This window comes from Colletotrichum orchidophilum (genome assembly GCF_001831195.1).
Source record: "Colletotrichum orchidophilum strain IMI 309357 chromosome Unknown Scaffold_5.1, whole genome shotgun sequence".
NCBI classification, from domain to species: Eukaryota; Fungi; Ascomycota; class Sordariomycetes; order Glomerellales; family Glomerellaceae; genus Colletotrichum; species Colletotrichum orchidophilum.
The window spans coordinates 563,607-578,572 of NW_019172961.1; the positions used below are offsets into that span (position 1 = coordinate 563,607).

Genomic DNA, 14,966 nt, shown 5'->3' on the forward strand with positions numbered 1-14,966 from the left:
ACTATCCTTCGAGGAACAGGCTTCTCCATCCCCGCCACTTAGGTAAGCCCCTTGGTTCACCAAGGCACTCGTGTCGCTTTGAGTGCTCGCGAGATCACTCTCATGCTGATTGGGCCCGACAGCTCGGTTCCTCCATCAAAGCTCATCGCATTCCCACGTGTGGAGTGGAGTCCAAGCCGGTAGTTCGCGTCGGGTCGCTTCTCGGCTCGCATGTCGGAAACTACGGCGCGCAAGCATGGGGCCATCCTCAGACCAAAGTGGTGGTGCCAGCATAAACTAGTTCCTGATCGAATGTCGAAAAGACCACCTGACAATTTCTCTAGAGCCTCTATCGATAAGTACTACCTGATGGAAGAACAAGGCACCAAGCAGCGGCGAACGCTAACATTGGCTACTTGGGACAGAGACTTTTCGCGGCTGTTTAGCGTGAAGAGCCAGATCCACTGGACCGGATAAGAAATTTGTTCATGACATCGCCCACGGGCGATTTCCGAGCAGCGCAGCCCTGGGGTCCTCTGGTCAAGGCGCGCGAGCGCGAGTCAAACTAGCAAGCATTCCCCCATCTTCCCACCCTTCCCCAAAGCCCGGGCAGGGACGGCGGCGCGAATCAGGAACTCCTAAACCCTCCATGTTTCTCCACAGGGTACCCCGTGGGGATGCGCCATCCGACGGGGTGGTAAACGAGGGCAGGATAAATAAATAGTCTTTGACAGCCGGAAGTCTTTGCTTGTAGAATGTGTCTGTGGCGTGTGTGTGTGCGCGCGTGTCGTCGAGACAAAAACATCGCAATTAATCGATATTAATCGATCAATTTCGTCGCTCGAGCTCTACCGAACAGTCAAGATCATCAGCACGGTTCCATCGCAATCATGGGTGGCTTCAAGGCTGTCGAGGATCGGCCGACGCCGAAGGAGGTGTACAACTGGAAGCTCTACATCGAGGCCGTAATCATTGCGATGGGATCTTTCCTGTAGGTTTTGATGTTGCTCAAGACCATCATTGCGGCCAACTGACTTTTTTCCCGATAGATTCGGCTACGACTCGGCATTCATCGGAACCACCATTGCCCGCAACAGCTTCAAGAAAGACTTTGGGATCAACTCGGGGAACTCCAACAACATCTCCAGTAATATCACATCAGCTTTTCAGGCCGGAGCTTTGGGCGGCGCAGTGCTCTGCTTCTTTAGTACGATATCCAGAAAAGGCGTCCCGGCCAATACACTGACTGAAGTCTAGTTACCGAGCGGTTGGGTAGAAAGTGGACTCTTCAGGTCAATGTTGTGATTTTCCTCATTGGCGCAATCCTGATGACTGCCGCGACGAACCAGCTGTCATATATCTGTAAGAAAGACCTCTTATGTACTAGAAGTCCAAGAAAACTGCAGCTAATGCTTGCTGGACAGACGCGGGTCGCGCCCTCACTGGCATCGGATGCGGTGGAATCACAGCCACGGTCCCGTCATACATTGGAGAGTTGTCGATCCCCTCTATTCGTGGTATCCTCACCGGTCTCTTCGAAGTTGCATACCAGATCGGCAGTGTCATTGGCTTCTGGATCAACGTAAGTGGGCATTGTTTGGTTACATCTGGAACCTTGCATGTTGCAATCACATGTCCTAATTATTCGACTAGTACGGCATTACGCAAACCATCAACCCCAACCTGCCAGCCAGTTGGAGAATCCCAATGGCATTCCAACTCGTGCCCGCCGGAATCCTGTTTGTCGGTTGCTTCTTCATCCACGAGAGTCCGCTCTGGCTTCTGCGTAAGAACAAGACAGAACGGGCCCACAAGGTTCTTGAGGGTCTTCGAGGCTTGCCGATCGATCACAAGTGTAAGCATTCGAAGTATTTAATGGCTGCTACACGCATGATGACTGACGCGGATATACATGCAGACATGCAAGAAGAACTCGAACAGTTCCAAAAGAAACTTGACGAAGAAAAATTAGTCTCGTCGCAATATGGAACCGGACAATGGGCATACCTGCGCGGCGTCGCGAATATTTTGTGTCGCAAGGGCATGTGGAACCGCCTTGTCCTCGTCTTCTGTGCCTTTGCTCTCAACAATCTCTCTGGAGCCGCGGCTATCAACTACTACTCGGTAGGGGGCGCTTCATTCCGCCAGACTTCGTGATCTGTCAGTGCTAATTCCGTTGATAGCCTACCCTCTTCGCGTCGATCGGTATCACGGACGTCTCTCTCTACACCGGTATTTACGGACTGATCAAGGGTGAGCTCAGTAATTGTTGGGCCCATAGGAAATTCAGTGTGCTAACTAGATGTATAGCCATTGCGTCTATCATCTACTTCATCTTCCTGATTGACGTCCTTGGCAGACGTTGGCCCGCAATCGTCTCCTCGTTCTTCTGCTCGTTGTGCCTCTTTATTGTTGGAGCCTACGTAAAGATTGGACATCCCGCCGATATCATCGCCGCTGGCAAAGAACTATCCGCGTCTACTGCTGCCGGTGGTAAGGCAGCCACTGGCATGATCATGATATACTCCATCTGGTAAGCATGACGTGATACAATGCCCTCTAGTCAAGATAATCTCTGATGTTGATGATAGCTGGTCTTTCGGCTTGAACGGTATCCCCTGGATTGTTAGTGCCGAAATCTTCCCCGGTGCTCTCCGCAACTTCACCGGCACCTACGCTGCTCTCGTTGTCTGGTACGTCAACTGTGTTGCCCTCCAGGAACCCCGACACTTAACTAACTTCCATCCAGGGCTACCCAGTTTGCCATCACCAAAGCCATGCCGTACATCTTCAGCTCCTTTGGCTACGGAACCTGGTTCTTCTTTGCCTCATGGATGATTGTCGCCAGCTTGTGGGGCTACTTCTTCTTGCCTGAGACCAAGGGCCTTACCATGGACCAAATGGATATTGTCTTGTACGTTGTTTTTGTATTGAGTGGGTGTTACAGTGAATCAATGCTGACTTTTCTCCCACTAGTGGTTATGCACATGACGCCCGCCCAGAGCCTTCAACTAAGTTCCTCGATGCGAAATTTGATGACAATAAGGCGAATCCAAGCGAGCACACTGAGGTTGTTTGAATAGAAAGAGTATAGCTTCGGGAATAATTTCGCGTCAGAGGGGTCAATGAGACTGAGAAGTAATATGCTTGGCAGATGAAGATATCTATGAACATTCTCTGAATATTTATCATGGTTGCAAAGGAAACTACCATAAGCTAAACCATCTCAGATCGTCATCCGCTGCCGAGGTTTCTGTGCCTGGCTGGTTTTGCACATTGCTGCATGTGACAAAAGCCTCGCCAACTAGTCGAAAGGTGTTTTCTAGATCAAACGAATCTCCGTCGTCGGAATCGCTGGGCCCATGGCTTTCTTGACCTTCTTTGTATGCTGGCTCTGCTTGGCTTTTCTCCTTCTGTTCAACACCGCCCTCGCCGATCTTCTCCTTCGTAGCTTGTTCTTTCCTAGCCCTTTCCTCCATCAACTGTTTCTTCCGCAACTCTTCCAGCTTCAACTCCTCTTTTACACTTGTTGAAAGAGCTGCTGGCCGTATAGCCAAGAAAACTCCATACTCTTTCACGAATATGACAAAATCGCCAATTTCAACTCCAGCAGGCGCAAGGCCCATATATCCGGTGTCCAGCACCGTAAAAGTTCTTCCCAGGGTGTAGTCCACATATTGGTCGTATGCAGCGAGGACACTAGCTCTGCGCTTGTCAAACATTCGTAAGGGATTTGTCGGCAGCTCTACTATCTTTTTATCCCGCCACCGATAGTGTTCGAAACTGGGCAGTACATCCATTTTCATGAGATGTGCAAACTTGCTGTTGGAAGAGGACTCAACTTTTCGTTTTGAAAGATGATCCCTCGCCATGGTCTCCAAACTCACCGATGACGATTTAGTGGCGAAAGGTGTTTTCGGAATTGGACCACCGTCCAAGTTACTCTCTTTAAGCTTTTCGAGTAGCTTTCGGTCTTTTTGAATAGTCTCTGCTAGCCACTTCACACCTTCCTTGGACGTGTTGTCCTGATCTTCATAGCTCGATTTTGCGAGAAGAGTTCGAAGAAAAAGATTGTCCAAATCGTCATCAGACTCATTGGTTGACGTAGTGACTCCCCTTGCGGCGTTCAAAGCCGAATCAAGGTTTGAAAGCAGAAGCTCTAAATCCGCTGTTGCATCCTTGAGATCATTTCCTCTGGACTTTCCCAGGTTCTCTCGCATGGTTGTTGCGTAAGTAACCTTACCGATCACAGCTCCCTTGACGTGAAGTAGGTTGAATCCGCCATCAGATACCGAAGCTCTATGATTCTCGCCGCTTTTGGCTCCGCCGGCTGATTTTGATTTTGGTTTCTTAATCGGCGGTTTGACAACATGGGGCAAAATGTAAACGTTGACATCGGCTGACCAATCCGGAACCCACGATGGCAGGTTATCAAATGACGGGTTCCTAGGGTTGCCAATCCCTGCGTATCGAAGAAAGGCGAAGGCATCTCCTGTTCTAACAAGTTCTCGGGCGACCATGGTGTATATAACCTCGGGCGTGCTCTTGTCGGTATAGTCCGGCTTGATGTCATATGGGCTCCCTTTAGACTTTTTCGATCGATCGAGAATGCTACTCATACCATCCAACATCTCAGTCAAAGATCGTGTCGCCCTGGGTATAGAGTTTAGTAATCTGATGGTCTTTCTGCTTTGAAGTGGATTTGTCCTTCTAAGCCCGTGGGAAAATTCGACAAATGAATCCAAAGTGTCAAACAAGTCTTTCGCGACCCCGCCCCGAGAAAAAATTTCTTCTGTAAAGACTTCACTGTGCCGGAAATTCGGATGAAACAGCGGCGCGTTGCGTTCTTTGGTGATACCCAACAAAGCGAAAACGTTGTCGACAGAAAGTGTTGCTTTAAATCTTGATCCGAGCTTCAGGGCATCTTTAAGAGCTAGGCGATCGACCTCGTCAACCTGCATATGCATATTCTCCATGATGAGCGCATTCATCAGGTGTTCGTTGACGAATATGGACAAGTCTTCATCGCCTGCTAGTCCTTGAGCCAAGATCCGGCCCAAACCGGCTGCGAAGACTTCCCAATGGATCATCGCATCTCCGCATCGAAGTTTGGTGTCTTTCGAGGCGGCAATCTCTTGAATGATCCAAACTCTATTAAACCAGCTGTTGTTCATGAGAGCCAGTAGTTCCTGCCAACCAGAAGAAGGGGATGACTTTAGGCTCAAAAGCTCCTTCTGGTTCATCTCTTCTGCAATCGCAATCCGCCGTACCAGATCGAATGCCTTCGCCGCTACTGGGCTCTTACCGAGCCATCCAATGGTTGACGTGGCCTCCTCGAAGATCTCTCGCATCAGCCCAACTTGTTGACTCTTTTCTACAGCGTTTGACTGGTCAATGCAAACGGAGTCGATCCACAGCAGATGAGAAAAACGGGTTTCGCGTAGCTCTATAAGAAGATCGTATACACTTGTAGAGACTAGAAAAGGCGCCCCGTCGACCAGTATAATCTGAGGCTCATCCCCTACGGAGCCCCAGCGGTGGGATACTGCTCGATATGGAGGAGGAGAATCCAAGGTTGAGTGAATGATTTCGCATTGTACTGGCGAGTTACGGAAGCATGGCTGGGCTCGAAGTCGTAGAATGCGGAATTCGTTTGGTCGTCGTAATGGCTTGTGCCTGAATCTTGTCATTCGCATTGCCATGCCATACCTCACTAGGTATAAGCCTATTCCGATCAAAACAGCAATCTTGAGCGAAGTGCTGATAGGAAGCGTCAAAGACCCAGTTTTGGCTGAGGTCGGATCCGTCTCGAGGACTTTGATGAAGAAGCTCGTAATCGCAAACCAGAGGCAACCCCGGCGCTCCATCCGAAGAATCGTTGACGCCTCTCCACCATTATGCCGTAGCCAAAACTCCTGATGAGGGTACTGGTTGGTGAAGAGATGCATGACATAAGCTGCCTGGAACGGAACACCTTTCGAGAACCAAAAGATTGAGCAGAGCAACCACTCGACAGCCATCACTGGCTGCGCAAATGGATCGGGCCCCGTAAACCAAAGCCAAAATGAGTAGTGAAAAACTTTGGGGAGAACAGCGATGCATGCCCACAGAACTATCGCTGTGATGATTCCTTGCTTTCCTTCTGGGACGAATCCATTGATTGTATGCCTCGGGGCGTTGAGCAGCAACCCTGGTAAGATTGGCGCAACAGCGGTTGGCCAAAAATCCGAAGACCCCAAGAACGTTTCCAGAGCAACCGATATATCGCGAAAGTCGAATAGCATTCGAATAATGATACGAGCTCCTGCAAAGAATATGGGACGCAAGATGAAAACGGCGTCATTCGGCAGGCTTGCGTATTGAGAACGGATCTGGCTGTCGGCGATGAGGGCCAAAGTGTATGGGTGAAAGTTGATGTTCGGGAAAATCCAAGCAAGGAGTGCACTCAGATAAGTCCAAGGGTAGATCTTATTGCTCAGTGTTTGTCGATACTGCAACAAGAGGGTTTGATAGATCCATCTGTGTTGCGGAGGTAATCCTTCATCGACGACGAATGTGAGGAAAGCGATCTTGATGATTTCGATCCCGTCGTAAAGGTGCCGCTCCAGCTTTCCTAGAACCTTTTTATCGTACTTGCTTGAGTCAAAGTCCCAATCACGGTCAACATGCTGCTCGTCCTTTTTCTCATCCGTAGAGCCGCCTCGAAGCTTTCTAAAGTCCCTCGCCATCCGCTTCAGCTTTTCCATTGCCTCTGCCGTCCGTCGAAACTTGATCAAGTCGCAGCTAAACGCTATTCAAAGAATGATGAGAAGCCTTGAGGTTATAGCTGACTAAAACGCTTTGGGAAAACGTAAGCGCCATATGCAGATTGCGTGTATAATTGATGGAGCAAGACAGAATCTGCATATTTGGACAGATGTGACGGTCCGTAACATTATTTGGAAGAGGTATCGAGGTGTCTTGGCTACATAAGTAGCTTCCCCTGTGTGTTTATGCCATTTCAAAGTGGTACGTTGTGGCTTGCCATCCCTACACCTCTGCCGGGATTTCATACGTTAGTGCTGCAAGGGGGCCACTGTTATTATTCCATGTATTTTCCACAACCCTGGTAACAGTGGGTGTAGTTCGCACTAACATATTGAAAATCCCTGGGAGTTAGACTCGTGCGGCTGATCTGTTTGTGCCCAAGAGGGCGTAGAGACCTGCAGGTCTAGACCTAAAACTGTTGCGAATCATCCACGAGCACTAGATTTCATGTCTTCCCTCACCGGGATTATACATTGATTGGACATACAAGCGCCGCGGCATTGACCGCTGCAGTTTTTCCATTTTGATAAAGACTTTGATTAAAGTTAGGCACATGATGGTTTAGGCATCCAAGCTGTTTGCCCGCTCGGTCATCGCCTCTCCAGCGATCAACCCACAATCTTCCTGCGATTCGATTCCCAATCTCTTTTGAAGAGCTTGTGGACGCCGAATGTTCGCATTGTGCTGTGCGCTGAGAGGAGGCGAGCAAAAGGCACCAAGGCACTCTTTCCCGGGACATCCTATAATGATTGGTGGGGTTCCTACTCGTCTCCGTACCTCGAAAGCGAAGTTCGTCCATGTAGCGACAAAAGGTGTCTTCAAGTTCCGACTCGACATTCGCATACCGCGGAGGGGATTGTTGCCTGCCCCCAACGTTTACAGCATGACCCGCGCATGCTTATTGATCATCCGTTAATGAGGCCTATACGGACGTGTTCCTTAAAAGTCTCCCGCATCGTATGCCTTCGATGAAACATGTTGATTTTAAAGTTTCACTCAGCTCCCGACGCAACCCTCCAAAATTCGGCCAATGAGTTAAAAGTACCCTCAATTTCCTCCTACCTGCAACACAGCTTTCGCTTGCCTTTAGTGCTTTCTCATCATCCAACTCCAATGTGACCATGGATCCCCTGCGAGGTCTTCCATGTCTTTAACGTGTCTATGGTCTTCCCACAGAGAGAGAAGCCCAGCATCGATCGCCAGTCTAGCATACTTTGTTGCAAGCCACGGCTCCCCGACCCCATTATACTCAATCGCAGCGAGCATATACGCCTCGCTAAGGAAACTCCAGTTATGCTCTTGATCATACAGCGATATCAGAAGCTCAGCCATTTGTGGCGTGGCATGTGACTCGGCCGAGTAGTCTTTCAACTCTTCAAGGAGAGAATGAGCTTGTGTGATTCTCTTGTCCGAGGCTTCCGTCATGAGATGAGACTGCGTACAGAAGTGGCAGCTGCAATTGAAGCCCCAGTTGGAGTACAGACGATTCTGTCGGTCGTGCCGATGTTGCAAAGGCTCAACATAACTGATGGTGAGCTCCTCGCCGGGGATGATGTCCCGGAGCGCGGTTGTACGTTGTGTTAGTGTCCGAGGATCAAACCAGTAGTCGAGGTTGGGACGGCAATCGTGATTCAGGCGAGAAGCTGGAAGATGTTAGCCTGGCAGCACAACAAGGTGGAGGCAAAAAAAGACTTGCTTTGGGCAAACAATGCATAAAAACGATCGTCGGACTGACTGCTGTTCGTGCTGATAGAAAACATGTTGTTTTTGGCGATTGCGCTGACCGTGGATACTTCATCCCCATGATATCCGTGGGTGGACAAGTTCATGATCTGACTCCGATGACGTGTATTCAACAGGTTGACAGCATGAGCTCGCATGATCTCTAGCTGCTTCCGGGGCATCCAATCGAGTGCTGTGTAATCAACCAGCAGACTGGCTGTCTCTTTCAGAATCACTTCACCCTGGGCAATTCGTTCGGTAGCTACCAGACCGTACTCTTTGCCCGGGATAGTGGCAACCTTGACTTTTGACAGCACCTGATTAGCACCGAGTAGAGAGCTTGGTTCAGTAAAGCCCGTGCTCTTGGCAACATGATTGGCACCCTCGGCCTCGGTGATGATAGCGATGCCTTTGCCTCCGTAGTCTGCCTTGACGTAAATGCAGAATTCGGGCGAATCAACCTGACCTCTGAAGCATCGAGAGACACCCGTCCAGAGAGGACGTGCTGATATTGCCGAGGAGTTGGACTGCATCCAGTCCCGAATGGTGGTGAGCGGATCTACAACATCCTTGATGCTGCAGATTGAAGGGTGTGCAAGAGGCCGGGGGAAGACGCACAGCGCATCGCCACCTTCGCCAACTCTGGCATGACCAAAAACTTCGGTTATGCCTGTGCACAATAGAAACAAGTACTTCATTGTAGAGTGTTTCAAGAAGGGAAGTCGAAAGCGGACGAGTTATGATTGCAACGGACGACTTCAAGTATTGTCCGCACGCACGCGTTGCATTTCCTTCCCTCTTATCCAAGCGAACGTATTAGTATCCATTTGACTAGACTTCTCATAAGGTTGACATTCCGACTTCAGAGCATAGCACTACTGAGGCTGACTGTCCGAAAGTTCTTACTATCTGGCTCCCTGGCTTTCTGACTGTGTTATTGAATTTCTGACTGTCTGCCCGCTGACTAAATATCACACCAGTAGCCAAAACGATTGAATGTCCCCCCACTTTGATATCTCTCCTTTACACTGCCCGTTCAAGTGACTCAATACGTATTAATCATGGAGCCAGGCTTACCTCTTGAGACATGGATTAAGTCGCATTCTAGCCAAGCTCACTTATTTCTGCCTAGGCGCGCCAGTTTGACGAACTCCTCTGTAGTGCTCGTGCTATAGGCCATTTTTCTTCAAATAATCTTGCCCGCGAGGCAACAGTCAATTGCCAAGTGGAGGGGCATCGCATATTGAGCAGGTAGAATCAATAAAACTCCTGTAACTGACTCGGTACCATTATTTCATGTGATGGGAATGGTGGGAAGGGTATCTCCTCAAGTGCCTTATCTACATGAAGCCGCCCTGAGTTTTCGTCCAAGGCCTCTCCCCTCCCCTCGAGATTTGCGACTGCAGCCCATAATATAAAGGCGTCGAAACTGCGAGCCTAAAATTGACGGAAAATGCGTTGCACTCACTTTCAACACGGTTAAAAGTTCCAGTCATGGAGTACCCTTGCGCTGATTGAATGCAAAAACCGCTGGCGGCAGAGGCTTCATAGGGTGACAGATCGTCATCACGGATGCGAATGCGCCATGAGGATGTTGCTGCTCCCCTTCCGGCGCTGTGTGCACAGAAATGTTCGTGATCAAGGCCCATAGGCGTGGGTACTAACAGGAGGCACGTTAGGTAAGCTGTCTGTTGGAGATGTTGCATCGCAACACTGTATGGGGCTACAGGACGAACCTTGTCTCGCAAACTCCATGTAATCTCGGGCACAGATTCTATCATCAATGGGCAATTGAGGGTTCCCATGATTTGTGCGTCCAAGTCAATCCTCCCTTGCTTGACTTCCTCCACGTAACAGTATTCTGCACCTCTCAGTATTTCTTCGATGAAACCAGATTGTTCCCATCTGCTCCAAAGGCTGGAATGGTCTCTGATTTCGGAGAGGAGGGTGGGCAGCCGTCGTTCACGACTCACGCGCTGCTCTTTCGAGAGTGTGGGCGACTCGCTCAGGTCGGCTGTGTAGTAGAGGGAGAGAACTGCATCCAGGCTGCTAAATCCAAGAAGCTTCGCGCAATTTCTCAAACAATTGAGCCTCTCACACAGAGATGCGCTGCTTGTTACGGAGCCAAACATCTCGTGTGGCGTTCTCGGTGTCCCATTCCCAACGAAGTGCTCACCACGGAAATCCACAGGTTCTTCAGCGTAGGCGGGGCGTTGAAAAGCTTCTGTTTCTGGCGGGGAAGAGAGATAACTCAGTGCAATATCGTTGTTCCAGCTGGGTATCTCGGCCGGAGCCATCATTCCAAGCATCTGGTCTGGGGGTGCGTCGAATCTAGCGACGAGTGGATCCGTACGGTCGAAACATCCCGGTGCCAGTCCTTTATGAGTGTCGTTTACTCTTGTATCGTTGAAAAGCCCACCGGGACTAGCGGCTATAGATGGATTCTGTGACGTGCGGGCTAAGAAACGCCACATGGTCTCGGCAACTTCTGGAAACTGCGTCGGGGGTCCGTCTAGAAGAGACGCGGATTCTCTAGAAGTGCTGGCTGAGCTCAGAGGAGGCGCCGTTGACGATGGTGCTGATTGTTGTCCTGGGGTTGTGGGCATGCTTGGCGAGCGTTTGTCCCCTGCTTCATGTTCGTTGGCGGGCGACTCTTTCTTCTCCTTGACCAGACTCTCAAGCACCTGAAGGCGCTGTTTCAGCTTTTCACCTGCCTTGATCATCAGCCTGAATTCTGAAAGTTGTACTTCATACGATACGGAGACGAACGGTGAGCACGCTGCGCGATTCGGTTTTGAATCCTCTTTTTCTCTCTGGGGTCGGATACTGTGGTCCAGTCATCATTTCCAGAGGCTGAAGTAGTCTTCTCCCTATCCATAGTCTGTACACGCTAAATAGCCGGTTTAATAGTCAAAGTATCGAGCCAGTATCGAAGGGAGGTTGTCAAATCGAATAAAGGAACCTGGAAGATAGCTCTGATGAGACAAGATAGATTTCGTTCATCAGTAGCACTTCAGCATATATCGTTAAGCTTTGACCTTTTGAGTAAAGCTACCACCTCTTTATCTACCAGTTTTGCTACTGTAGTAATGTCGACTCACGAAGTTTACTCCACGGGCTCGCATATACATTGTATTTCCTGGCTCATGCTTCCCTAATCACAATACCACCTTGAGGTCGTCTTTCGGCTAGGAAATCGGCCAAGCACTCTCATCACGTTGTTTTGACGCTCCTAGACCCTTGCAAGGGTCGTCGTCAAAAGATCCTCTTGACTCGTGAATTCTTGCTCTTCTGGCATTTGATCTACTCGGATCCGCTGCCGAACTGCGCCCTAGAATCTGGACATGGTCTGGAAGCGGGGGCATCTCAGATATCATATCATTTACCCTTGTCTGAGCTATAATCCGCTTTGCTTCGGCTTGCCTGTTTCGAAGATGAACTCCATCGGCGTTAACTGGTTTGCTTGACGCTTCGTGGCGCTGCAATTGAAATGCAGTCGAAGGTCCACAAAGTGGACCGCGATCAAGCCAAGAGTGTAACCGCAAAGGGGCTGGGTCCCGCGTTGAAAATTCAACTCCTAGATGGCAGAGTGCTTTGATTGAAGTGATATGTGGTGATGCGGCAGATTTAAATATGCCCTTCGTGCTGCCCGCTTTGAATGGGCCGTTTAGCCGATTTGGATCGCGGTAATCGGTGTGTTCAGCTCAGGATTGTGAGGGCGGAGAAGCCTCACTGCCAGGCCCTCTCCGATCCAGCAGGTTTAGTTATTTAAAAACTACTCCGCAGTAATACCCTGAAAATTCAATGCGGAGTTGACGCGTCAGATGAGTGAGCACAGAACAATGTCCGTCCGAAGCTCCCCCAGCCGACAGGCATGACTCGTACCGCAGCGGCCCGCCCCGCAGAGGCCGCAAACCTTATTCTAAGACCCTTGCCTGGACGTCCAGAGTAGCAAAGTGGAGAAAGGAGTTGGTGCACTATGAGGGTTGGCGGCTTCTTTATTTTAATCTTTGGTCGTCGGGCCGAGGCTTCTGAACAAAATCCGTCATTAGTGGTATGTCGGGACATTCTAGCTTCGGGTACTTCTTAAACGCCCCTGGACATGATGGTCGCGCGAGAGGGGTCAGCCCGGAGATAAGACAAGATCCCGGTGTCAATATAGCCAAGCCCTGCGTGTAGAGTGCTCGGCCGTCGTGGAACTTTATGCAATAATGGGCTGCACTGATGAATGAGAGTAAGGATATGAAACGATGAGCAGCCACCCGGGTCGCTCGTCTGCATATAATTACCCTGCGATTGTGAACATTCTCAAGGTGTGGGCACTAATGCACTGGTGAGGTTGACTAATACAAAGTAGAAGCAACTTGTATACCTTCAGTCATCGTTGACAGCCCAGCTTTGGACAGAACGTGCGCCTGGTCCGTTTTGATTAACACCCCCTCACTTCTACTTCGCAAAATTGAGCAATGTGCACCATGACCGAGTATGTGTAGAGTTTGTAGACGATAAGTTCATATTTTACAGGATTTAATTCTTCAGATTTAATGCCAGTGGTATTTTACTGGAGAACAGCAGTTAAAGGACCTACAGAACAGGTACTGAAGTCTGCATTTTCCAGTCCGATGCTGTCATCAGCAATCATCAAAGTCTTGTCTGAGGTTTCAAGCGCACTATCCCCCGAGGCCACCCGGAAAAAGATAGCACAATCATCAATTATTGGTGCTTATCATTTCAACGGCGGCGTGATCTTATTGCCCAAAAATGGATCGATTTCCTCAGTGAAGACATACTTGCCATCAGAATCCAGAGGATACGACTTGCCTGAAAAAATGGGATTACATCAGCATTCGACGGCACATCTCAAGGGTAAGGAGTATTACCAAGGAATGGATGAACGATTGTGATATTGTCGTAGATATCGAAATGGCGATCTCGGGCCCAGTTATTGACCAGATCCCAGTTGTAGCAGCTGTGCTCGGTGCGGAAATTTGTCAAAGGCCTTCGGTTATTGTCAACCCAGTCGTAGGAGCCGATTGAAATGTCAGCCTTGCACATGAGTGCCATCCGGATGTCTTGGACGGAGGTCGTATTAGCAAGGTAGGTTACGAGTTGTTGGGCAGGCACTTTCTTACTGTCAACGCAGTGATCAATGTGGTCCTCCAGATGTCGCTTGAGCTTCACATTGCCCTTGAAGTAGTAGTCGGGGAAGAGAGCTTGCCGAACCAGCTTTAAGCAGTGGATCTGATGATGGACATTCAGCCCGCTCCAGTAATAATCGGTCAGCTGGCCAGACTCGTCTGATAGACGGACAGAAGTTCGATTAATTTTCTTCAGGTCCTCGGCTTTGAGTCGGAGATTGCTGTACAAGACGAGCTCGTCCCACGCGGCGTCTAGTTCTGGCCTTGGCTTGCCTCGGTAGACATTGCCATCCGTGACTTCGTTCATCCACAAGGACCTTTCCGCTTTGAGCGCTTTTCGAGCTGGCGCTGGCGTTCGGAGATCAACGGTCAGCACAACACTCCGAAATACACGTGTGCAACAAAATCAACTTACACCACACCATGGTCTGATCGTCGGCGCATATCTTTTCTTCGCCTTGTAGTGAGAGTACAAAGGTGAGGAAGAGAGCAGAGTAGAAAGTGAAAACCATAAGATGAACCCAAAGATAAGGTCGTCGCAATTCACCTGACAGTCCACCAGGTCCCTCCCGAGGACGCAGAGAACTCTTTTCGGCGAGGAGGTGCTCCTCGGACCCGGCATCCGAACCGTTTTCGTTCATGATCTGGTATTCTGGAAGACCAGACATACGAGACCAGGGCCATCTAAGAAGATTCATACTTATAGATGCAACCAGGTCGCAAAGCTTTGAGTTCAAATGTATTCAACCCAATCGTGACGTCGAAGGTGTGAAGACACCATATACGACTGAAATAGGACCCAAATTGAGGAAACAGGGCGAGACTATCTCAAAACAGCGCGATCCTCCATGTATGGCCAAATCAGTCGGGCAAAAAAAGAGTATGGGGTTGTTTAATTTGAGTCTCCGGCATATTCATCGATGGGGCAAAGTATATACGGACCAAGTCTGACATAATATCTTAGTTGACATAACGCAGAACTTTTAATATGACTAAAGTACGTGTAAGCATATAGCCATCTCCACTATTAATGAGAATAGAGGCAGCTCAGCATCGTCTGACGACTGACTCATACACTGACTACTTGACTGCCTTGGCAAATTCAGCTTCTCGTGACTGTATCCCAATATGACGACCTACTTGGCATCTGAGTGATGTGTCGCAATGGTACCAGCAGTTGTTGACGGAAGGTCTGACTTTGTCCCAAGAATGAATGAAACTCTGTCAGGTGAATGACATTGGTCGAGGGCGATGTGACAACTATGTGCGCAAGCAGCGCAACGAACTTACTGAACGTCTTGTTGTGTCTTTGAGGAGATC

At 49.5% G+C, this 14,966-nt stretch overlaps 5 protein-coding genes across 5 annotated transcripts; 1 reads left to right on the top strand and 4 right to left on the bottom strand.

Annotated features, from left to right (window-relative positions):
* Positions 1-869: 869 nt before the first annotated feature.
* CORC01_01076 (uncharacterized protein) lies at positions 870-3,058 on the top strand (the record flags this gene model as incomplete). Its single annotated transcript, XM_022612732.1, has 11 exons — positions 870-970; positions 1,029-1,186; positions 1,237-1,341; positions 1,404-1,561; positions 1,633-1,834; positions 1,898-2,103; positions 2,163-2,232; positions 2,290-2,512; positions 2,571-2,672; positions 2,729-2,893; positions 2,956-3,058. 11 exons carry the CDS (start codon positions 870-872, stop codon positions 3,056-3,058), a joined length of 1,593 nt encoding a protein of 530 aa, XP_022480893.1.
* Positions 3,059-3,185: 127 nt separating this feature from the next.
* Positions 3,186-6,725, bottom strand: CORC01_01077 (uncharacterized protein; the record flags this gene model as incomplete). Its single annotated transcript, XM_022612733.1, has 1 exon — positions 3,186-6,725. The coding sequence occupies one exon, from the start codon at positions 6,723-6,725 to the stop codon at positions 3,186-3,188; it is 3,540 nt and encodes a 1,179-aa protein (XP_022480894.1).
* Positions 6,726-7,872: 1,147 nt separating this feature from the next.
* On the bottom strand, positions 7,873-9,206 carry CORC01_01078 (uncharacterized protein; the record flags this gene model as incomplete). Its single annotated transcript, XM_022612734.1, has 2 exons — positions 7,873-8,429; positions 8,522-9,206. 2 exons carry the CDS (start codon positions 9,204-9,206, stop codon positions 7,873-7,875), a joined length of 1,242 nt encoding a protein of 413 aa, XP_022480895.1.
* Positions 9,207-10,000: 794 nt separating this feature from the next.
* On the bottom strand, positions 10,001-11,386 carry CORC01_01079 (uncharacterized protein; the record flags this gene model as incomplete). Its single annotated transcript, XM_022612735.1, has 3 exons — positions 10,001-10,168; positions 10,245-11,218; positions 11,278-11,386. 3 exons carry the CDS (start codon positions 11,384-11,386, stop codon positions 10,001-10,003), a joined length of 1,251 nt encoding a protein of 416 aa, XP_022480896.1.
* Positions 11,387-13,234: 1,848 nt separating this feature from the next.
* On the bottom strand, positions 13,235-14,344 carry CORC01_01080 (uncharacterized protein; the record flags this gene model as incomplete). The annotated part of the gene is made up of 4 exons (XM_022612736.1): positions 13,235-13,329; positions 13,389-13,580; positions 13,641-13,994; positions 14,062-14,344. 4 exons carry the CDS (start codon positions 14,342-14,344, stop codon positions 13,235-13,237), a joined length of 924 nt encoding a protein of 307 aa, XP_022480897.1.
* Positions 14,345-14,966: the final 622 nt, after the last annotated feature.